The sequence below is a fragment of the Neoarius graeffei genome, chromosome 4, assembly GCF_027579695.1.
Source record: "Neoarius graeffei isolate fNeoGra1 chromosome 4, fNeoGra1.pri, whole genome shotgun sequence".
Classification (NCBI taxonomy): Eukaryota; Metazoa; Chordata; class Actinopteri; order Siluriformes; family Ariidae; genus Neoarius; species Neoarius graeffei.
The window spans coordinates 41,083,689-41,108,488 of record NC_083572.1 but is presented as its reverse complement, the minus strand read 5'-3'; the positions used below and the strand labels follow the sequence as shown (position 1 = coordinate 41,108,488).

The window sequence follows — 24,800 nt, the reverse complement described above, 5'->3', positions numbered from 1 at the left end:
TCTGTTGGTCTTTAACGAGTGCATCAGAGTCAGGTTGAATGTCTGAGGTGGAGATGCGAAGCACAGCTGACAGATGATCATCAGTCGATTCGGTGTAGGAATCAGATCTACAGATCAGCTCGGGCTCCGGCGCCTGCTGGTGACGTCACACTATATGATTGGCTGGACCGTTTGAAGGATGACGTACAAGTTTGTGGTTGGTCTGGACAAATTACGGAAGTAGTCATCGCGGGATTAGGTTTCGTGGGATTTCATGTCATGTTCATGTCGCGCGCATTGCGTTTTTGTTGAACAACTTCAAAATAAAAGCAATGCATATTCAGTCCATGCATGAGGTAAAATTAGAAAATGTTTATTTTGTAATTTCTAATTAACCTTACGCGGGCCGGTCAGAATGAACCAAAGGGCCGGATGTGGCCCACGGGCCGTAAAATGCCCAGGTCTGTTCTAGATGCTGTACAGACTCTAGACCAGACAAGTGCCTTCAAAAAGGCTATGAGTGAGTGGAGGGCGTTTTAGTGAGGGCTTTTTGGAATGCTGTGAGTTAAGTGTTGTGGGGTTTTTTTTTTTGTTTGTTTGTTTTTTTTGGGGGGGGTTGGTTGGTTTTTTTTTTTTTTTTGGTTGGTTGTTTTTTTTGTTTGTTTTTTTTTTTGTGCCTGATCTTGTAAACCCCTCGTACACATGAATAGTCAGTGCCCCCAAAATGCACTGTTGCTTTGGCGTTGTGTAAGCACTGTAAGTCAAAATGCGTAGACTTTTTTTATTATTGGTTTGTTTGTTTTTTTGGTGCCTGAGGTCCTGGGGAAGTGGAATCTTAAGAGATGTTTGAATGTTGAAATGGGGAAAAAATAAACTTGTTGCAATGCTACACGTGTCGTCAACTTGATTCAAGATAGTCTCTGGTCTCATATCTAGAGTATTTTACTAATTACAGGCCACAAAAGGAGAATCTTTTAAGCTAGCAATGCTTAGTTGTAGAATTTAACAATCCTAATATTAGTATATTTATCTGAAATTCAGTTTTTCCTGCTAAGACTTTGTCATGAATTTAAGTGAAATACCCTTAAAATGAAATAAATAAAAATGACTTGAATGGCTAAATGTAAGAAGTGCGATCTTGTTATAAGAACTATTTTGATTATTTTGAGTTAATCAGATCTCTCATGATAAGTTCCCCAATCTTATTTTGGAATTATTTCATCTAAAAACAGGTTAGAGTTTTCATCTTACTTTAAGAAATCTTAGCGAGTCAAATTTGACTAGTTCCACTGGCAGATTTTTTTCACCTGATTCAAGCAAATATGCTTTGTTTTAATCTTTTATTTCTTATTTTTGAAAGGCCATTTTTTGCAGTGTTCCTCATGTTGTCTGAGGGAGTTTTTCCTTGCCACCGTCGCCACAGGCGTGCTCATTGGGGATAGGTTAGGGATAAAATTAGCTCATGTTTTAAGTCGTTCAAATTCTGTAAAGCTGCTTTGCGACAACGTTTATTGTTAAAAGTGCTATACAAATAAACTTGGCTTGACTTCTTGGCTCCACTGAAGGGAAATTGTAATGCAGCTAGTTTGGGGAAGGTCCACATATGGGTGCATCATGTGTCCACAAACCATTGGCCATATAGTGTACAAATTTGTCACAAACATTGGACATGAATGTTTGCTTGTCCATTTGTTGATTACTAAAGTAAATGCAGATTTGGGTAACGGCAAGTTCTCCTCTCTGTTATGTTGAGATCGAGTCTACCCTTTTGTAGTTAAGGGCCATTCATCACACTAGCAGAATGAGAAGCTACCTCTAATGTAGGGTGATGTAGGTGCAGGCTTCTGGCCTTTTCTCATCATTGCTGGCAAAATAACTCCATTCTCGCTTTCCCCTGAACCGCAGTCCCACTGATTTTACTTACAAGACTATGAGACTGACAAACATGGCTTTTTATCTTTCCTTCAGGCTGCATTGAGATGCTGAATTGCTACTGTGTAACTCAATTTCGTACAATATTGTTCAGTTCAACGCTCATGTTTCTCATTAGCTTGTAGCAGCTTGAACAAAATATTCACTCCGAGGAAACCTCTGGCCTCTCGGACACCTGAGACTCTGTGAAAGGGAGATGAACCAAATGATGTGGATTAAACCACTTTCAACCAACCAGTCCAAGGAGTTATGGATCAGAGATTATTGAAAATGATCAATGCTCCTTGGTCAATTCCCATTCATAAATGTTGCAGCAGTTCCACTCTGAATTTTTACATCGTGGACTAATTTCTCTCGTCGGAGCGTGGGAAAGTTTGTTCTCCATAAACACCTGAAGCAGTGCTTATTAAGCTGTCCAGAAAGGCCTTGGAGAACTTGAAGGAAGTGACCGTTTTCCTTTAAGCGTTCCCGTCTAGAAAATGCAATGTCTCATGCTTAAACACGATTAAGTGGAAATAAATAATGCTGTATTTTTCCAAGCAGCTTATGCCCATCACAAGCGGTCTGTCTTTGCTGCCTAATCCACATCAACAATGCATGCCATTGGAGAAGAAAAGTTGCTTGGTCTCATGCCATCCAAAGAAGCAAAGAACCTAGCCACCATTAGGCTTCCCATGACGACTCTAAAAGGAGCGAAACACCAACACCAGTTCTGCTGCGTTGATTCTTGTGACCAGACTGCTAAACATTTTAAGAAAAGGAAGATTATAGACAGACCTCCCCTATAAAGAGAATCTTTGCCAATCCATTTCTCCAGGCTCTTACCGAATTGTCCAGCTCCGACTTGTGTCCATACCGCAATCGTCTTTCCCTTCTCTTCTCCCCTTATGGATCAACAATCTTGAAGAATCCAATTAGGAAGCATAGCAGATTAGAAAAGCCTGTCTGTTAAAACCTCAGCTAAGAGGAGCTGACATACTGCCACGTTTTCCCAAGGACTAGCTTGAATCACAGCATGTGCAGAATGAATCACTGCACTGATCAATACTTACAGCCTATTGCTCATACTAGTTCCTCGAAACACATTGTGGCATGAAGAATAACACTGCTGATTCAGTGTGACTGTTCATCCAGTGCAAAGCAGTGTTTTTATTGCTCATTATTATTGCTTATTATTATTGCTCATTATTATTCCTGCCAAAGAGTGCGGGCTGTGGCCTCGTGCCATTACCAAGGACTCGGCTGAATATTAACATTTACCCAGCTGCCTGATTTTAACATTAAAATCCTCTAAGGCATTAATAGCCTAAGACATGTAAGCTCGAGCAGAACGTCAAGCTGTAAAAAGGTCATTCCATAACCAATTTTGAGCAGTTCGTCAGTGAAGCATCCCTGTTCACTGGCTTTGAGTTAATGAAAGGCTATTTGAGCAGCAGCGTCATTACTGATGTCCTCCAGGGGTGACCATCTCTGTAGTTCAGCAGGGTGAAGAGCACTGGTTCGCAGAGTTGCTAGTGACGAGAGGCTTCAGCTCCCAGCTATTGTAGGCTGTGTCAAAGGTGGGATTGTTGAATGGGGTTCTGGTAGAGCGTGTTCCCTTGTGGGGAGCTGGATAAGGGAGGATGGTGGCTGGAGAGCGAAGGCTGCATGGCCAGTGCTTTGTCTCCGAGGTCATGGGTTCTAGAGAGGAAAGAGATTCCTAGGGAGGTCTTGCAGGGAGCTGAGCACAGCGAGAGGAGTGTGGTGGTGTTTTTTTTCTTTTAACTCTGAAAAAGCACAAGTCTTGGATGGAATAAAAGCACAAAGGAAGACATTGAAAAGTAGATGGAAGGAGACAGGAAACGTACAGAGTAATTCTGAAAGAATGAATGAGAGTCGGTCTTCATGAGTAGAATATTTTAGTTATTTGTGTTGGATCACATTGAAACGCCTGGAGCTTATTGTTTTAACTTTACCCTAGCCCTAACGTTTCAAGTGGTTTATTATGGACTTTTTAAACATGATTAATTTCGCGAATTGCTCCGATGGTTGTTACTTATTTTAAAACGGTCTTTTCTGACTTCTGACATTTTCATAATTTGGCATCGGTGCTCAGTTCAGATGGTCCAGTTTGCCTTCAAGATAGGATTTTGAGTCGATCCTTTCTGGTTATAAGTGACCACATAAGAAGAAGAAACCTTTTGTCACATGCGCACTTCAAGCACAGTGAAATTCATCCTCTGCATTTAACCCATCTGAAGTAGTGAACACACACACCCAGAGCAGTGGGCAGCCACACTAGAGCGCCCGGGGAGCAGTCAGGGGTTCGGTACCTTGCTCAAGGGCACTTCAGCCCAAGGCCGCCCCACCTTAACCTAACCTGCATGTCTTTAGACTGTGGGGGAAACCGGAGCACCCAGAGGAAACCCACGCAGACACGGGGAGAACATGCAAACTCCGCACAAAAAGGCCCCCACCGGCCACTGGGCTCGAACCCAGAACCTTCTTGCCGTGAGGCGACTGTGCTAACCACTACACGAGGGGTTTTCAAAGTGTGGGAGAGTCAGCCCCCCCTCGGAGAGCAAATAAACAACAGCGCCCCCCTTACAATTTTTGTTGTTGCTATACTTAATGTTCCATTCGTATTTTTAAAAAATGGTTGTTGTACACATTTTTTTCTTTTTCACATTTTAAACATCTGTGCTTTTTAAAACATCTTGTTTTACACATTTTAAACATCTCATAGCATCGTTAGCTAGCACCTCTTGGCAGACACTGTGGCAGTGGAGCATCTTCAGATCCAGTCCATGAAAATCCAAACTTTAAATAATCGTGCTCATACTTCCTTCTTTTTCCAGTCCCCCAGGATTACGCCGGCCTTTTTTGTGATTGCTGCGGGCTAAAATGTCTGATGTTGCGGGGGGTTTTCAAAAAAAATTGCGATGAAAGTTGCGGTGTTTTTTAGGTTTTTGTTGCGATTACATTGCGGGAGGAAGTGAAAGTTGTGAGAAATTGTTGCGATTTTCTCTTTTTGTGATTAAAATTGAGTGATATGTTAAATATTAAGTTATTACTGAAAACTGTTGATTAAAAAAAACAAAGAGAAATGGTCCTATAAACAACTTTACCAATATAAAAGATTACCAGGACTACAAAAATGCAGAAAAATAGGCTTTACTTATCCAAATGCTCCTGTTGGTTCAAAAGTTAAAGTGCAGAGAACCTCACAGCACAACATGAAGTTACCTTAAAATATAATATAAATGCCTCAGCTTTCATGTAAGAAAAAAAAAAAACTATTAATACTAGTGCTGTGTGCAGGCAGTCTCTCCTGAAGACTAAATTAAACAATAATTATAAACTAATTAAATAAATGGCTCAGGCTTCAGAGAAGAAAAAAACAATTTGAACAGAATCTCACAGTATGATGCTGAAGCTGCCTAAACAATGGAAAATAAAATACCATTTTGGCAAAAATGTTGGCATCCATTAATTTCTTGTATTAAGTAAAAAAATAAAGTGCACACAGTCCTTCACTGTAAACATAACAGACTTTCAGTGTTGCCAGATACTGCTGACATTTTCCAGTCCAAAATATGTTCAAAACCTGCCAAAATGCACTTGAAATCGTCCAATCTGGCAACACTGCGCACATGCTGCTTCTCTTGAACACACGGAAGTAAGGCGGAAGGTAGTTTGTCGACGTCACCTCAAGACGACGCCAACGATTGGTCAAATTTGCGGGAAAGTTGCGGTGATTGGATATAATTGCAACACCGCCCTGAATTCGCGGGGATTGGTTGAATTTGCGCTGAAGTTGCAAATCGCAACATCCTGGAGGCTCTGTTTTTTTGCTTGGCCCAGACTTTGTCTCCTCACTCACTGTAGCTTTAGGTACTAAAAATCGATCCATTTTGTCTCTCACATTGCGCCCCCCCTGAAGAACTCTGGCGCCCCCCCAGGGGGGGCGCGCCCCACACTTTGAAAAGCCCTGCACTACACCACCGTGCCGCCCACTTACCTGAGTGAGTTTCCTCTTCACTGTCTCTTTGGCAGTCACACATCCTCATCACTGTGGTGATGTCTCTAGACATCTTAGAGTTTTATGCAGGCAAGGTCAAGGATACAACTCATTTTTAATGATTTGCACTGGACAGTTTTTGGCTACTTTTAAGAGAGGGTTTGGTTATGTGGCTTTCATGCAGGAATCTTTGACAGGTATCAAATGAAACGTGTGTTTATACTCATCAAAACCTGTTGTGCACTCAAACACTGAATACCACCCTATTATATTCATGTCAAGGTAAATTACAGAAATGGTTTGTTTGTCAGTTTCACATTAATTGACAACAGTTTCATCATCCCTGGAATGTGCATTTGTGCTTTGCTCAGCTGTGTGTGTGTGTGTGTGTGTGCGCGCGCACGCGTGGATGTATAAATTCCCCAGGCGCAGATTCTATCGAAACTGTCTCCAAGAATCACAAATGAACATACTGGGATTGCTGTGGATGGTGAAGCACTGACGGAAGAGCTCTGTCAGTGCTGTGATGAGAGACAGCTGACCCTGGGTTTATTAGTACATTAGCAGTAGCGCTAAAATAGCCGCTGGCTCCTTAGCACCATAATGGTACTCTTTCAGCTTGTAGAAAGCCACAACCCAAAAATGTGCATTTTTCCTGGGTCTGGGCTGACAAGTAGCCTGAAATACAGGGTGTTTTTCAAAAAATGTGATATTTGAGATGTAAATATCCCAGAAACGATATAGTCCAGGATAATGAAACTGAACAGGCTTAATTAGATTAGATTAGATAAAACTTGATTGATGCCTTTGGGTGGGTTCCCTCAGGGAAATTAAGATTCCAGCAGCATCATTACAGACAGAGAAAATAAATAGAGAAAACTTCTAGATAAATTAAAATAAATTATTTACATGTACAAATATAAAAAGAATAAGATATGGGGAAGGAGGGGGGAAAGGGGGGTGGCAGGAGAGATATTGCACTTTATATTGCACATTATATTGCACATTGTCTGGTATTGCTTATTGTTGGGCTAGGCTACTGCTCCTTCCCATCCTCTGTCCTCCTGTTACCCCTCCTCCCCCTAGAGAGGAGTTGTACAGTGTGATGGCGTGAGGGACAAAGGAGTCTTTAAGTCTGTTCGTCCTGCACTTGGGAAGGAGCATTCCGTCACTGAACAGGCTCCTCTGGTTGCTGATGACGGTGTGCAGAGGGTGACTGGCATCGTCCATGATGTTCAATAGTTTGTCCATAGATCTCTTCTCTGCCACCGTCACCAGAGAGTCCAGCTTCATGCTGACCACAGAGCCAGCCCGCCTGATCAGTTTGTCCAGCCTGGATGTGTCCTTCTTGGATGCGCTGCCCCCCAGCACACCACGGTGTAAAACAGGACACTGGCGACCACAGACTGATAGAACATCCACAGGCGTTTCCTGTAGATGTTAAAGGACCGCAGCCTCCTAATGAAGTATAGCCTGCTCTGTCCCTTCCTGTATAAGTGTTTGGTGTTGCAAAGTCCAGTCCAGCTTGCTGTCCAGCCACAGCCCGAGGTACTTGTAGGAATCCACAGCCTCCACCTCGACCAGAACTGGTCGTGACCTTGGTCTGGACCTCCCAAAGTCAACGACCAGCTCCTTGGTCTTCGAGGTGTTGAGCTGCAGATGGTTCCTGTTGCACCACACAGCAAAGTCCCTCACCAGGCTCCTATACTCCTCTTCTCTGTCGTCACTGATACACCCAATGATGGCTGTGTCATCGGCAAACTTCTGAATGTGAGTTGTTACTCTGAGTTGTAGTAGAAGTCTGCGGTGTACAGGGTGAAGAGAAGAGGGGCCAGCACCGTGCCCTGGGGTGCTCCGGTGCTGCTAATTACAGTGTCAGACATGATGTCCTTCAGCCTGATGTACTGCGGCCTGTCCGTGAGGTAGCTAGAGATCCAGGTGACCAGGCAGGGGTCCACTCGCATCCTGTTCAGTTTGTCCTGAAGCAGGAGGGGCTGGATGGTGTTGAAGGCACTTGAGAAGTCCAAGAAGAGGATCCTCACTGTGCCATTTCCTTTATCCAGATGCGAGTGGGCTCGGTGTAGCAGGTAGAGGATGGTGTCTTCCACACCGACACCTGCCCGGTACGCAAACTGCAGACAGTCCTGGGCATGTTGTACCTGGGGTTTGAGGAGGCTGAGGAAGAGCTGCTCCAACATCTTCATCAGATGTGAAGTGAGTGACTTCCGACCGGTGGCATTCAGCTCGCTGGGCCGATTCTTTTTGGGAACTGGAACGATACATGATGTCTTCCAGAGGGTTGGCGCACTCCCCAGCTGCAGGCTGAGGTTGAAGATGCGTTGGAGTGGTTCACCCAGTTCAGCAGCGCAGGTCTTCAGTAGTCTGGGACACACCTTGTCCGGGCCTGCTGCTTTCCTGGGGTGAAGCTTCCTCAGTTGACCTCTGACCTGGTCTGCAGTAATGCATGGAGGAGTCTGTGTTGAGGAGGGGGAGGAGGGGGCTGCTGTGATGACTGGGGGAGAGGTGTGTTGAGGGAAGAAGGAGAGATGGCTGCCGTGAGGGAGAGGGTGGGGGGGACGTGGGCTGGTTGAACCAATTGAAAAAGTCATTCAACTCATTCGCCCTCTCCACTGTCCCCTCAACGACTCAATGCTGAGCAATATAATAATGCTGAGCAATATAAGATTTATTCCTCAAAATTTGAATAAGAAATTCAAAGGTATGTAGATTTCCATGAGCGATTTCACAAATTTTCAATATGCACGCCGCCTGAGACACCAACACACACGCAGACAGCCTTCCTCTTTGAACTTTTTGCGCCGTATCCAAATTCACATTGCAGTCGGTGCATTTTTAGAGAATTCTCTCCTGAAAGCATGCCGCACAGTCTTGTTCGAGCGTACTCTAACACACACAACGCCTTTTCTTTTCCAGTGAGTGGCATTTCTGTACCTAAAAAGATAAACGTTAAACATAAAATTTTGACCTGTTTCCACACACGCTGTTAAAATTTGAGGTCAGTTGAACGAGAATTGGCAAAGTTTGAGATTTGTGAAAGATCACATTTTTTTGAAACACCTTAGTTTCCATTATATAAGGTCACTGTAGACTGTGGCTTATGTTCTGCGGTGCAGATTCAGAATTTATCAAAGTTCAACAAAATTAGCCTGGTGGATATTGCTTCTATGAAATACCAAGTTCACGGAGTGCTACTTCTCAGGTTAATGCACCAATATCAGTCCGATCAAGCTGCAACCAATAGTAAGCGTATACAGCTCTTGTAACCTCATAATTCATAGCTGTTCTTTAGTTTAAATAAATGGATAAATACAGCGCCCTCCACAATTATTGGCACCCCGGTTAAGATATGTTAAAAGCCTTAAATTCAGTTTTTATTGCAGAAGCATAATCTCACACTGAAAATTGTAGAAAAATGTAACCCTTAACTCAAGTGAATTAAAAATAAATAAATAAAAAAATCCCTGACTAAGAAATATTCATAAAATCACCTGTTCCACAATTATTGGCACCCATAATTTCTAGAAAGTAAATGTAATTGAAGCATTTCTGTCATTTCTACTGTAGTTTATAAAGTTGATCAGAGTATCTAGGAACCTTTTAGTAATTCATCACATCCTGTTTCCCTGGGGTATAAGTATGATGTGACACAGAGGCCTATTTCTCTTATCCACTCTTCAACATGGGAAAGACAACAGAACACACCAACTAAGGCAGATGTGTGTCGACCTTTATAAGTCAGGCAATGGCTACAAGAAAATAGCCACTCGCCTACACCTGCCCATATCTACAGTCAGAGGAATCAAGAAGTTTAAAACAACTGGAACAGTGGCAAACAAGCCTGGACGAGGATGTAAGTTTATCTTGCCACCACACACAGTGAGGAGGATGGTAAGAGAAATAAAAAGTTCTCCAAAGTTCACTGTTAGAAAATTGCATTAGAGTAGCATCTTGGGGTCACAAAGTCTCCATAACAACCATCAGGTGCTATCTACATGCCAACAAGCTGTTTGGGCGGCATGCATGGAAAGCCTTTTTTTTTCACTTACAAGCATAAACGTAAAAGTCTGGAGTTCGCTAAGCGGTACTGGGATTTCAACTGGGACCGTGTGCTTTGGTCAGATGAGACCAAGATAGAGCTTTTTGGCAACAAACACTAATACATCACAAAAGATGAGTATGCGGAAAAGCACCTCATGCCCACTGTGAAGTATGGGGGAGGATTGGTGATGCTGTGGGCCTGTTTCTCTTCCAAAGGCCCCGGGAACCTTGTTAGGGTGCGTGGCATTATGAACTCTTTGAAATACCAGGACATTTTAAATCAAAATCTGGTGGCCTCTGCCCGAAAGCTGAAGATGGGTCGTCACTGGGTCTTTCAGCAAGATAATGACCCTAAACATGTGGCCAAATCTACACAAAAATGGTTCACCAGACACAAAATCAAGCTCCTCCCATGGCCATCTCAGTCCCCAGACCTCAACCCAATTGAAAACCTGTGGGGTGAGCTGAAGAGAAGAGTGCATAGGAGAGGACCCAGGACGATTTAGAGAGATTGTGCAAAGAGGAATGGTTGAAGATCCCCCTCTCTGTATTCTCCCATCTTGTGAAATGTTATAGGAGAAGATTAAGTGCTGTCTTGTTGGCAAAAGGGGGGTGTACAAAGTATTAACATTGGGGTGCCAATAATTGTGGCACACATGATTTCATGTAAAAGAATTTTCTTAATGTGGGATTTTTTTTTCCCCACTGAATAAATGCACTTGAATTAAAGGTTGGATTTTTCTCTTTTTTTGCATTGTTGTCCTATATTTAAAAAATAAATGAATTTATTAGAAGCCTAAGAACATATCTTAAAGAGGGGTGCCAATAATTGTGGAGGGCACTGTATGTTATCTCTCTAAATAATACTTTTATAGCCTTACTAGCATTGCCCTTTTCAAATTGCTTCTATAAGACTTGGGCTGTTAAACCGGGGTGTTTTTTTTGTTGTTGTTGTTGTTGTTGTTGTTTTCTGATACAGTGGCACTGACAAAAAAGACAGGAGGCTGAACTGGAGGTAGCAGAGTTGAAGATGCTGAGGTTTTCACTGGGAGTGATGAAGCTGGACAGGATGAGAAACGAGAATAATAGAGGGACAGAAAATGTAGGACGACTTGAAGACAAAGTGAGAGGCAAGATTGAGCTGGTTTGGACACGTACAAAGGAGAGATCCAGGGTATTTGAGGAAAAGAGGAAGACCAAAGATAAGATTTATGGATGTGGTGAAGGAGGGCATGAGGACGGTTAGTGCTACAGGAAAAGATACGGAGAACAGGAGGAGACGGAGGGACATTTTCTGCTGTGGTGACCCCTAATGGGAACAGCCAAAAGATGAGGTTTCTTAGGCTGCTGGGCCATAGAAGGTTCACGCTGCACGCTACACGTTCACGTGAAGAACCGGACCCTGGGCCATTAAACTTCATGCTTGGATGTTCACGTGTTGCGTCTGTTCTACTTTGACCGAGTAACCAACAATATGGACTCTTCGGATGACGACGATTGCCTCATTCTGCTTTTACTGAGACAGAGGAAGAGAAAAAGGAACAGAATTTGGAGCCGAGAACACTTCCTTCTGAGAGAAACCCGTGGTGAATTTCACCGAACATTCTATAATCTGCTTGACAATCCCGATGAAGAACTATTTTTCAATTATACCATTCAATTATATTTTTTCTGAAGTTTTCCCCTGAAAGCATAGCGTTATCTCCCTAGACCCGTTCTGATTGGCTGGCGCGGCGGTGACCGCATGCATTGACTGGAATTTCCGTCTTCACGCCTAGAAAAAAGTGTGCATGTTCATTTCACGCTTCACGCGTGAAGTGTGCAGCGTGCAACGTGAACGCCGTTCTATGGCCCAGAGCAAGTCATGCTACGTTTGTCCACTTTTCTTTACTAGCGTGCAGCGTGAACCTTCTATGGCCCAGCAGCCTTATACAGTTTAAAGTTATTTAATTAATTGACAAAATAGGCCTACCGGTTTGTTTCCAGATATCCTTAAGAAATGCATCAGACTCTTATGGTTTCCAACTGGTTAATTAGTCATTTAGGCAACCCACTGACAAGAATTCAAATTTAAAAAATGTTTTTTTGCATGTCCTACTTTTTGTAATTAACTCTCTCCGCCCCACTATTGGCTTGTTGCGCATATTAATCTCCTCAGGTTAACATATTACGCTCCCTTAATCTCCCAGGGTGGCGCCATATTTCACTGGCCCTAAAATTGCTCAGCGAAAGAAATCCGTTTAACGATGTACCCCCGCTCCATTCCCCACAATCTGGCTTCCCTAAGAGCCCCGGTTAATTAAGAAGGGGCTCGTTCTAATTAACTTTTCCATTATGCAGCATTTGCCTCTGACCCTGAAAAGAAGCAACGTGAAATTATTACTATTCATCCACGGTTAGGGGGAAACTGATCAAACCAGTCATTCTGTGCGCACACATTCTATGCCAACACTCTACGAACCGAGTGTTTGTTGCTGTTGTATGGATTGTCCAGGGATGTTTCTTTTTTTGCATCCCTGCTCTTGGGCTGCTTTTGAAGCATGACTGATGGAGAGAGAAAAGCCTGCTGAGGTAGAAAGAAGGCAGCTGTGTTTCAGAAGGAATTCTAGAAGAGGGATAGGCCCTGTTGAGCGAGCAGTCTACTAACAAATCCACTCTCCATGTGTGAACGTTAACCTTATCAGCCTGGAGGGAAAAGACACACTTTTTAATATTATGATAATGATCATGAGTTGGGGCAGCATTTGAATGTACTAGTGCATCTCAAAACATTAGAATACCATGAAAAAGTTCCTTTTTTTTCATAATTTAATTCAAAAAGGTAAACTTTCATAGATTCTATATTTATTACATGTAAAGTGAAATATTTAAAGCCTTTTTTGTTTTAATTTTGATGATTATGGCTTATAGCTCATGAAAATCAGAAATCCAGTATCTCAAATTATTAGAATATTCCCTAAGATCAATCAAAAAAAGGATTTACAATACAGAAATGTCCAACTTCTGAAAAGTATATTCATTTATACACTCAATACTTGGTTGGGGCTCCTTTACCATGAATTACTGTATCAATGCGGTGTGGCATGGAGGTGATCAGTCTGTGGCACTGCTGAGGTGTTATTGAAGCCCAGGTTGCTTTGATAGTGGCCTTCAGCGTATCTGTATTTTTGGGTCGGGTGTTTCTCATCTTCCTCTTGACAATACCCCATAGATTCTCTATGGGGTTCAGGTCAGGCAAGTTGGCTGGCCAATCAAACACAGTAATCTCATGGTCAGCAAACCATTTGGTAGTAGTTTTGGCACTCTGGGTAGGTGCTAAGTCCTGCTGGAAAAGGAAATCAGCATCTCCAAAAAGCTCGTCAGCAGATGGAAGCATGAAGTGCTCTGAAATCTCCTGGTAGATGGCTGTGTTGACTTTGGACTTGATAAAATACAGTGGACCAACACCAGCAGATGACATGGCACCCCAAATCATCACAGACTGTGGAAACTTCACACTGGGCTTCAAACACCTTGGATTCTGTGCCTCTCCACTCTTCCTCCAGACTCTAGAACCGTGATTTCCAAATTAAATGCAAAGTGTACTTTCATCTGAAAAGAGGACTTTGGACCACTGAGCAACAGTCCATTTCTTTCTCTCCTTAGCCCAGATAAGACACTTCTGACATTGTCCCTGGCTCAGGAGTAGCTTGATATTAGGAATGCGAAAGTTGTATCCCCTTTCTTGAAGATGTCTGTTCGTGATGGGTCTTGATACACTGACACCAGCCTCAGTCCACTCCTTGTGAAGCTCTCCCAAGTTCTTGAATCAACTTTTCTTGACAATCCTCTCAAGACTGCAGCCATCCCTGTTGCTTGTGCACCTTTTGCAGTCGCCCTTTTCAGCAATGACCTTTTGTGGCTTACCCTCCTTGTGGAGGCCATCAGTGATCATCTTCTGGACAACAGTCAAGTCAGCAGTCTTCCCCATGATTGTGGTTGTGTGCACTGAACTAGACCGAGAGATACACTGTGTTCATACTGTTTTACTCAAACTCGAAATTAAATATTCTAATATTTTGAGATGGGCTTTTTTGTTTTTGTACTGTATGCCATACTGATTAAAATTAAAATAGAAAAATGCTTGAAACATTTTAGTTTATGTATAATGAGTCTATAATATATAACATTTTCACTTTCTTAAATAACTGATGGAAAATATTGGACTTTTTTCCACAATATTCTAATTTTTTGAAATGCACTAGTAAATTGTGTGTGGGGGGGGTATTTTTAATTTTAATAAAAATCCATACTGTCTTATGTTGTCTGTCTTCCAACTACATCCCTTCAACTCAATCCAGGCTTGTAGTACTGGAGTCCAGGACTCCGTCTCGAGGCTGACTCATGTCTTAATTTTAAGGACTCCTGACTCAACTTGGACTTGAGCACTGATGACTCGGACTTGTGCAGTAACTGCATTTGGACTCATGAAATGGAGGCGAGGACTCGGATTTTTTCTTTATTTTTTTGTAACATGCCATAATAATTAGGCATAAGATATATTTTATATCTACATTTTGTACTAATTTTGTGCAAAAGTGTCCCACCCGTCCACCTTGGTGCGTGCATCACATAAACTCTCGGGCGCAATCCGGATAGCGTGCGTGCATGCCGTAAACGACTTGCACCTGCACAGGATTAAGGTGCAATCAGCGCGACAATATTAAAAACTATGAAAAAACACTTTGTGAAGTATTGAGTTGCGTTGCTGACATGTTACCAAGCTTTATTTCCTTGTTTGGTTTCCTGATTTCCTGTTTCTTGTCTTTGATTCTGCCAAGTCTACCGTAGCCTGTTTTGTTGCCTGTTTCACCGTTTTACGATTTTGCCTGCCGTTCTGGATTGTTACTAGAGATGTACCGAATCCTGATTTTTAAGGTTCTGCCGAATACCAAATCCACTGCTTAAGGTTCGGCCGAAACCGAATACCGAGTCCTACTCCGAACATTAGCTAGTACATTATAATGCAGTGGAAAACATTGCACATTTCCTTTTCTTAATAGTAAGATAGAGATACTTTATCCAGAAGGAATATTTTATTATTGTATTTTAAACTGTAAAAACATAGGCAATAACTTCTGCCACTATTTTGTATTTGGATAGTCACACTTGGAGAACACCACTGAAATTTTCAGCTTAGTCATTCAGTGTGTAGGCTTTAGTGTACTGTCCATTATAAAGAACAAAGAAAAAGAGCAAAAAGTGACATTGCTAAAAGAATAAGGCCTGTCAGTAGCAGTGAGCCATTGCTAAAGTGATCTTTGTTGAACAAAAAGTAAAAAAAAAAAAAAATCTCTGCAGATAGAATGCAGCAAAACATAGCACATTTACATTTTAACTCTTACATACATGTAAGCCTACTTAATTTTCAAACAAAAAGGTGATATTTAATGCTGAATCTGTTTTCCTCAGGAAAAAAAAAAACTTACTGGGGATTTTGATCATGTTTAATGCTTACACTCATGGAACATAAATTATAGGCTATTTCACTTCAATTTCAAGCACTTACAACTGTAGGCTTAATTAGATACATTAAACAAAGTGTAGCACAAAAAACTCGAACATGTCTCCACATAGGCTATTTTATTAACAACCTAGTTCTATAGCTAGCGTTGGTAATGGTGGTCTGAGGACCACTTTTTATCTGTGACTGTGCGGTTGTGGTACCTGAAGCCTCACTGACGTTAGATTCGGCCGTGCACATCTCATACTCTGTCGGATGCTTTGAGCGAAGATGTTCTAACAGCGGAGATGTTGTGTACTGTTTAGCATCTTTCCCACCACGAGACAACTCTGTACTGCAAAGTGTGCATGTTGCACGACTTGAATCTCCCTCTTTCACTTGAAAGTACTGCCACACAACACACTTTCAGCTCACTGCTTCCATTTTCAATTTTGACTGCAAGCACAATGGAGGCTATCTTCTCCTAAACATTGACGACGTGCGCCGCACGTAGGATTCGGTTCGGTCGGCGCTCTAGGGTTCAGCCGAAACCGAACCCCTTTAAAAAGGCCAAGATTCGGCCGAATCCGAAACCGAATCTTGGATTCGGTGCAACCCTAATTGTTTAGCCTGGGCCCGCCTATCCCAAGTGTGACGCAACACGAGGACCTGTTGCAAACTTAGTCTGGCAAGGCAAGCTATCTATAGCTTTTCCAAGCTCCCGAAAAATCAGGAGCCAATCAACTTTGAGCATCTCCAACGGCCCTGGGTAGAGGCGTGTTCAAGGCACTGACGTAGTAGAACTGCGACCGGAAGCCATAGATTGTTTACAGAATCTATGCCGGAAGCGCTTCATTCACTAGAAACATTATGAACATGGAGCAGCGGCAAGCCTTTGACACAGCGGTAAATGCTGTATTGAAAGCATTCAACGGGAAGTTCTCATTGAAAACGGAGCAAAGAGCAGCCCTGGAGGTATTTATCTTCTTCCTGTTACTCAAGCAGTTTCCGTCGCATCACATACGTCAGAGGAAAGAGTGATGTGATTTGGTTTAAGCTTCGTCACAGCCTTTTCTGGCTTCGACCAGTAGCAAACTGAGGCATTTCAGGGAGGCGGGTCAATCACGCCTTTGGGAAACGGTTGGGCTTAATAGCTTTGCCAGACCAAATGCTCGCAGAGCTTTGAAGTCGCGTTAGCCAGACTACTAATTGTTACCAGTCTTCGCTTGTATTAATAAACACCTTCTGCACTTAAACCCATCTCTGATAAATTATTTCATACTCCCTGACAGAGAATCACATTCACCTGTTCATACGTCATGTTCAGGAACAAACTGTTGGCGCTAAAACAGCCACCATCAAATGGTACGGTTGGAGTCTTGTTCTCGGACTCGACTCTGATCAACGCTGGGGACTCGAGACTGAACTCGGACCCGAGGTTTAGTGACTCGACTACAACACTGACTCCATCCTTCAGTACACATCAAAGCAACAGTTTATCTCTGACAGACTTTTCTCTTCTCTCTGTGTCCAGGTAAATGGCAAAGACCTGTCCAACGCGACTCACGAGCAGGCGGTAGAGGCTTTCCGCACAGCCAAAGAGCCCATCATGGTGCAGGTGTTGCGCAGAACACCGAGGCTCAAACCTGCAGGACCTGAAGAGGATGCCCATTTGATGGACATCAGTACCCAGACGGACATCACCTTCCAGCACATTATGGCCCTCAGCAAGCTGCCTGCCTCAACACCACCTGTACTTGATCAGTACCTGCTGCCTGAAGGGTGAGTGGCACCTCTTTTGGCCAGAATGGAGTAACTATATTTTTGATCCGGCTCATCTTAAATGACACACAATGCACACGTGAGTAATTAATAATTAAAATAACTCGTGAATTGTAGTTTGATGCTGTGTAGCACAGGTGCGCAAATAAAAAAAAAAAATTAACAGTCCAGTTACATACAATTGTAAATGTTTACAAAGATCTGGATATGCAACTCACATGAATGAGTGAATGGTGACAGCAGTTACTTTTTAATGCTTAAACATTAGCAATTAGATCATGGCTATAAAACCATTTTTGAAGTGGTTATCTTTTTCATAGTGGCCCTTCAGTGCCACAGACTCGGATAAGGCACATCTGTTTTGAATTTGACACAGAGTGAAGAAATACATTCTTCTCTGTGCACTAATCTTGAAAGCTAGACGGCCTTTCGGTTTCATAAAATCTGTGAAAATTAGTTCCCTCTGAAATTTGGTCATCGTGATGCATGTTTATTTCTGTAATACCTTAAAAAAAAAAAAACCCAGGCCATTCTGTAGCTGGGAAGTTATTTAATAATATGCATGAAATCCCTCACTTTGTGCAGTCAAGCAAACAGAGGAAGTCTGTCTGCGCGTGCGCAGGTTTACTACCTTCTTTTTCTTCTTCTTTTTGGGTTTTAAGGCAGCTGGCATCCAGTGTTGCATCACTGTCATCTACAGGTTTACCTTGAGCGTGCACTGACTGTTCCATCATTCTGTCGCTAAATGAACAGCTGATCACACCGAGGTGCTCGCTGAGTGCCGATATTTATTAGTTTGGTCCTGCGTTTCCTTTCCTTCACAACATAACGTCTTTTCTTCTTGCTTTCCGTTACCGTAGTCGGTCTTTCACGTTTCATTCGCATCCTCCATTTTCCTCTCGTTTCAAATTTGTATCCCACAATGCCTTGCGCGAACGGGGAAAGCCCACCACGTCATGCATGACGTCGTATCTTGAATTGGGTCATGGTGAAGTAGGAAAAAAATAGAGAAGTTAGGCCCACATGGCCCTAAATTCATTAATTGCTCCATTTTTTTTAAATTAAAAAAAAAAACCTAATAAAATTGGAAGTCTGTGATTCGAATTCGGTAGCTTTCAGTCCACTAAACAAAAACAACTGGGTGTCAGGGAAAATTCTTTTTATGACCTACACTTGAAAAATCTGAAAGGCAGTCTAGCTTTAAATTGTTTGTAAATCACACCAGAGTCTGTAAATAAATTTATTTTATTATTATTTTCTTTTTTTAATTATGAAAATTCACCTTTTTCTGACCCAATGGTTTAGCTGGTCTATGGTCCAGTGAGCTGCCTACAGCTAACTAATTGACATAAATGCATGCGATGAAATAATCCGCAACTGTGGCTCTGCTACAGAAGCCGAGTTGGTTTATTTAGAAAATTAGACACACTGAGCTACAGTCAAAGTTGGGGTTTTGGGGTCCCCCGTCCCCATTATTTTATTTTTACTTTGATATGCTGAAATACTTTGCTGGATTCTCAGTCCACTGGTTGACGACCCCTGCGTTATCGGATAAATTGTAATTTAAAAGTAATTAAGCCTAAAAATGGTTAGCTCCTCTTGAAACTAGACATGCTCATATTTATGGGCATGTATACTTTGAGGGTAACAGTTTATTCTAGGCAGTTTTACTAGGGTTTTTTTTTTTTTTTGGGGGGGGGGGCGCTAAAACGTATCAAATAATATATTAATCAAAATAATTAGTTTTAATAGTATAAAACGATAGTCCCATTTACTTTAACAAAAGGGACACGATTTCTTTCAGATGGTTCATATTGTAGCCATCCGCTTGTTAAGTCTGATGTCAGGAGCCATTCCTTGGGCCAAATGCCCAGTCAGTATTGCCAACGTAGAAACTTTGGCTGTGTCTGAATTCTCAGTATGTACTAATGACGGTTGAGTACCTACTACCCAGCCGTAACTCTGTTCGTTCTAGTATGTTCTATGAGTGTGAGCGAGTAGTAAGGACGCAATTTAGATGGACTCCACTGCCATCTTATCTGCCGTCTGACCTGGAGGTTCACAGATGACGTATGCTCACCTTTGCGGCGAAATAAAAAAAAAAAAAATGTACATTTCTGCAACAGCAATTCCTGATGCATTTCCACACCACTGTAACAACCGGCTTTGCTTCAGACAGCCGCCATCTTTCTATTTTTCCCAGGGGAATTTTTATTCTATGGTTATTCTTAGAATACGTTTGCATACTAGATATAATATAGATCATTTGGCTACTGATCACCTATTATTAAATAGCTGCTGAGTATTCAGACACCCTACATGCTGCTTTTTGCATACTAATAGTATGGAAGTATGCGTATTTGGATGCAGCCTTTGTCGCTAGATTTAGCGGGGGATATTGTCGCACCCCTTTAGCGACTCGTCTCGTCTCGTCTTCTTCCGCTTTATCTGGGACCGGGTCGCGGAGGCAGCAGTCTAAGCAGGGAAGCCCAAACTTCCCTTTCCCCAGACACCTCGGCCAGCTCCTCGGGAAGAACACCGAGGCGTTCCCAGGCCAGCCGAGAGACATAGTCCCTCCAGCGTGTCCTGGGTCTTCCCCGGGGCCTCCTCCCGGGGGGACATGCCTGGAACACCTCCCCAGGGAGGCGTCCAGGAGGCATCCGAAAAAGATGCCCGAGCCACCTCAGCTGATTCCTCTCGATGTGGAGCAGCAGCGGCTCTACTCCGAGCTCCTCCCGAGTGATTGTGCTTCTCACCCTATCTCTAAGGGAGCGCCCAGCCACCCTGCGAAGGAAACTCATTTCGGCCGCTTGTATCCGCGATCTTGTCCTTTCGGTCATTACCCAAAGCTCATGACCATAGGTGAGAGTCGGAACGTAGATCGACCGGTAAATTGAGAGCTTCGCCTTTTGGCTCAGCTCCTTCTTCACCACAACGGACCGGTAAAGCGACCGCATCACTGCGGAGGCTGCACCGATCCGCCTGTCGATCTCACGCTCCATCCTTCCCTCACTCGTGAACAAGATCCCGAGATACTTAAACTCCTCCACTTGAGGCAGAACTTCTCCACCAACCTGGAGAGGGCAAGCCACCCTTTTCCGGTCGAGAACCATGGCCTCGGACTTGGAGGTGCTGATTCTCATCCCAGCCGCTTCACACTCGACTGCAAACCGCCCCAGTGCATGCTGAAGGTCCTGGTTTGAAGAAGCCAACAGGACAACATCATCCGCAAAAAGCAGAGATGAAATCCTGTGGTTCCCAAACAGGATTCCTTCTGGCCCCTGGCTGCGCCTAGAAATTCTGTCCATAAAAATTATGAACAGAACCGGTGACAAAGGGCAGCCCTGCCGGAGTCCAACATGCACTGGGAACAGGTCTGACTTACTGCCGGCAATGCGAACCAGACTCCTGCTCCGTTCGTACAGGGACCGGACAGCCCTTAGCAAAGAGCCCCGAACCCCATACTCCCGAAGCACCCCCCACAGAATACTACGGGGGACACGGTCGAATGCCTTCTCCAGATCCACAAAGCACATGTGGACTGGTTGGGCAAACTCCCATGAACCCTCGAGCACCCTATGAAGGGTATAGAGCTGGTCCAGTGTTCCGCGACCAGGACGAAAACCGCATTGTTCCTCCTGGATCCGAGGTTCGACTATTGGTCGAATTCTCCTCTCCAGTACCCTGGAGTAAACCTTCCCTGGGAGGCTGAGAAGTGTGATTCCCCTATAATTGGGGCACACTCTCCGGTCCCCTTTCTTAAAAAGAGGGACCACCACCCCAGTCTGCCACTCCAGAGGCACTGTCCCTGACCGCCACGCGATGTTGCAGAGGCGTGTCAACCAAGACAGCCCCACAACATCCAGAGACTTGAGATACTCAGGGCGGATCTCATCCACCCCCGGTGCCTTGCCACCAAGGAGCTTGCAAACCACCTCAGTGACTTCGGCTTGGGTAATGGACGAGTCCACCTCTGAGTCATCAGCCTCAGTCTCCTCAGTGGAAGACATGACGGTGGGATTGAGGAGATCCTCAAAGTATTCCTTCCACCGCCCGACAATGTCCCCAGTCGAGGTCAACAGCTCCCCACCCGCACTGTAAACAGTGTTGGCAGAGTACTGCTTCCCCCTCCTGAGGCGCCGGACGGTTTGCCAGAATTTCTTCGAGGCCGACCGATAGTCCTTCTCCATGGCCTCCCCGAACTCCTCCCAGTTCCGAGTTTTTGCCTCCGCAACTGCCCGAGCTGCAGCACGCCTGGCCTGCCGATACCCGTCAGCTGCCTCGGGAGTCCTGGAGGTTAACATGGCCCGATAGGACTCCTTCTTCAGCTTGACGGCATCCCTTACTTCCGGTGTCCACCACCGGGTTCGGGGATTGCCGCCACGACAGGCACCGGAGACCTTGCGGCCACAGCTCCGAACAGCTGCGTCCACAATGGAGGTAGAGAACATGGTCCACTCAGACTCAATGTCCCCCGCCTCCCTCGGAAGCTGGGAAAAGCTCTCCCGGAGGTGGGAGTTAAAGACCTCCCCGACAGAGTGCTCGGCCAGACGTTCCCAGCAGACCCTCACCATACGTTTGGGCCTGCCAGGTCTGTCCAGCTTCCTCCTCTGCCAGCGGATCCAACTCACCACCAGGTGGTGATCAGTTGACAGCTCAGCCCCTCTCTTCACCCGAGTGTCCAAGACATAGGGCCGGAGATCAGATGAAACGACTACAAAGTCTATCATTGACCTCCGACCTAAGGTGTCCTGGTGCCACGTGCACTTATGGACACCCCTATGCTCGAACATGGTGTTCGTTATGGACAAACCGTGACTAGCACAGAAGTCCAATAACAAAACACCACTCGGGTTCAGATCGGGGAGGCCGTTCCTCCCAACCACGCCCCTCCAGGTGTCACTGTCATCTCCCACGTGAGCATTGAAGTCCCCCAGTAACACAATGGAGTCCCCAGTCTGAGCACTCCTCAGTACCTCTCCCAGGGACTCCAAGAAGGCCGGATACTCTATACTGCTATTTGGGCCATAGGCACAAACAACAGCAAGAGCCCTCTCCCCAATCCGAAGGCGCAGCGAGGCGACCCTCTCGTTCACTGGGGTAAACTCCAACACATGGCGGCTGAGCTGGGGAGCTATAAGCAAGCCCACACCAGCCCGCCGCCGCTCACCACGGGCGACTCCAGAGAAGTGGAGAGTCCAGCCCCTCTCGAGGAGCTGGGTTCCAGAGCCCAAGCTGTGCGTGGAGGTGAGCCCGACTATCTCTAGCCGGTACCTCTCAACCTCCCGCACAAGCTCAGGCTCTTTCCCCCCCAGCGAAGTGACATTCCATGTCCCAACAGCCAGCCGCTGTGTCCGGGGATCAGGTCGTCGAGGCCCCTGCCTTCGACTGCCACCCAATCCACATTGCACCAGTCCCCTACTGCTACCTCTGTGGGTGGTGAACCCACAGGAGGTCGGGCCCACGTCACCTCTTCGGGCTGAGCCCGGCCGGGCCCCATGGGCAAAGGCCCGGCCACCAAGCGCTCGCATACGAGCCCCAACCCCGGGCCTGGCTCCAGGGTGGGGCCCCGGCTGCGTCATCCCGGGCGACGTCACGGTCCTCGGATTTTTCTCCATAGGGGTTTTGGTGAACTGCTCTTAGTCTGGCCTGTCACCTAGGACCTGTCTGCCTTGGGAAACCCTGACAGGGGCATAATGCCCCCGACAACATAGCTCCTAGGATCATTCAAGCACACAAACCCCTCCACCACAATAAGGTGGCAGTTCAAGGAGGGGCCTTTAGCGACTTTTAAAAAAAAAAAGCAGAGCGGCATTTTCAGTGCACATTAGTGACCGTCTTGAACTTGATACGGATCTCCAGCTCACGTCACAGCCATTGTTATACGAGTACAGGAAACAGATTCACTTGACTCAGTGGAACACCCGACTTGTGCTTGCGACCAATCACTCGTCACCACCGTTTGTCCCACCTTCTCATCTCTTTGTTCGTTTTAAACTTTATTTTTTGAGATATTACATTTTATAAGTATTAAAATGAATAAATGTTTTCCTTCATGGCAGTTGCCATAGTTTTTTTATTTATTTATTTATATTCAGATTTATTCAAGCATCAAGGGACACAGCCAGCGCCGTAGCATGTTGAGATGATTAGGTTTGGACCTTCATTAGCACTAGAAGCCCTACAGGACATCTGCACAGCTGGATCTTACTGTTAGGAATTAAGCAGCACTTGTTCATTTCGGTTTGCGTTTTCTTCGAAATCACATGTCCCTTCTCTCACCTCTCCATATGACCTAAAGCTCCATTTATTTCTCTCACATTAAAGGCACCGTTGCTTCTCCTTCACTGATGCAGCTATAAATGGATTTGAAGCTCAGTGAAATTAAACAGCCCTCGCGTTTCCAGTGCATGATTGAGGCTGATATTTTTGTTTTTACTTAATTAACCACCCTTCTTCCTTTTACCCTTGAACAGTAACGTATCAGTTCATGTGGGATTCTGGAGGTTAATTACAAGAGCTTTCACCGAAGCATATGTTGGTTGGCAGCACATTATTTTGAAATGAAGAATGTATCCGGCTTTTGAGGAACGAGTCTGTTTTATCATGGACTGGAAGTATTTTTAGGGCCTACAGTTGGGGGGGGGGGGGGGGGGGGGTTATTTTAAGAATTTTGACTTTTCCATGTTTTACCCCCCCAGAAATATGGAGATGGTCCATCTATGTGGGGAAAATGTCAAATTTTATTAAATTGAACCTTGCTAACCCCCCTGTACATACCCTCTGAAAGTTTCCATTCTTACAATATGACAAAATACTGATATTATACAGTGCTGTTTGATATTAGAATGCTGCTTTTTTAAAAATGTGTTTTAAAGTTATCGATGAATGCGAACCTCTTCAGGTATAGGGGTCGACCGATAATCGGCCTGGCCGATATATTGGGCCGATATTCTGCATTTTTAGGGTTATCGGTATCGGCCATAATTTCCACCGATATGCCGATAGCATGCCTTTTTGCAGCCATTTCATTCCTAACACGACCGTCACTGCACGTCCTTTCCTGCACTCGCCTCTCTGACTTCAAGAACACGGTCCCGCCCACCACAACATCTGATTTGTTTGGCACAAGGGATACAGCCAATCAACACGCGTAGCTAAACGCTGTGAACTGTTTCAAGGCGGCCGTACGGGCAGTCGGGCAGAAGCAGATCCCACTTCAAGGTAAGGACACGCTGCTTTTGCCGCAATAAGTCACAAACACACAAGTTGCAAAAGCACAACCTCATTATATGTTTACATTCTTCATCTACTACTCGTTAAAATTGTCCATTTGCATCTGTGTAGCCAGGCAAACTTAGCTTACGGAAGGAAGCACTTGAATTAGCCTACAACCAACTAGTCTCGCTGAAACTACATGTAATGCTTCCTTCACTACAATATAATCCTCCTAAATTGGGAATATTGGGCTTGGGCATTAAAAGCATTAGAATGTAGATGGTTACTTGTTAAGTTGTTACATAATAGGGAGTGATCGCCGACTTTGATTTTACTTTTTAAAAAATG

General features: G+C 44.4%; 1 protein-coding gene across 3 annotated transcripts in view; it reads left to right on the top strand.

The window, feature by feature from the left end:
- Window positions 1-24,800, top strand: part of pdzrn3b (PDZ domain containing RING finger 3b) — a 268,429-nt gene that overhangs the window by 218,626 nt on the left and 25,003 nt on the right. For all 3 annotated transcript variants that reach the window (XM_060919259.1, XM_060919258.1, XM_060919260.1), the window contains one exon: window positions 16,987-17,234. In XM_060919259.1, the coding sequence (XP_060775242.1) occupies window positions 16,987-17,234 (248 nt within the window). The remainder of the gene's footprint in view (window positions 1-16,986; window positions 17,235-24,800) is intronic.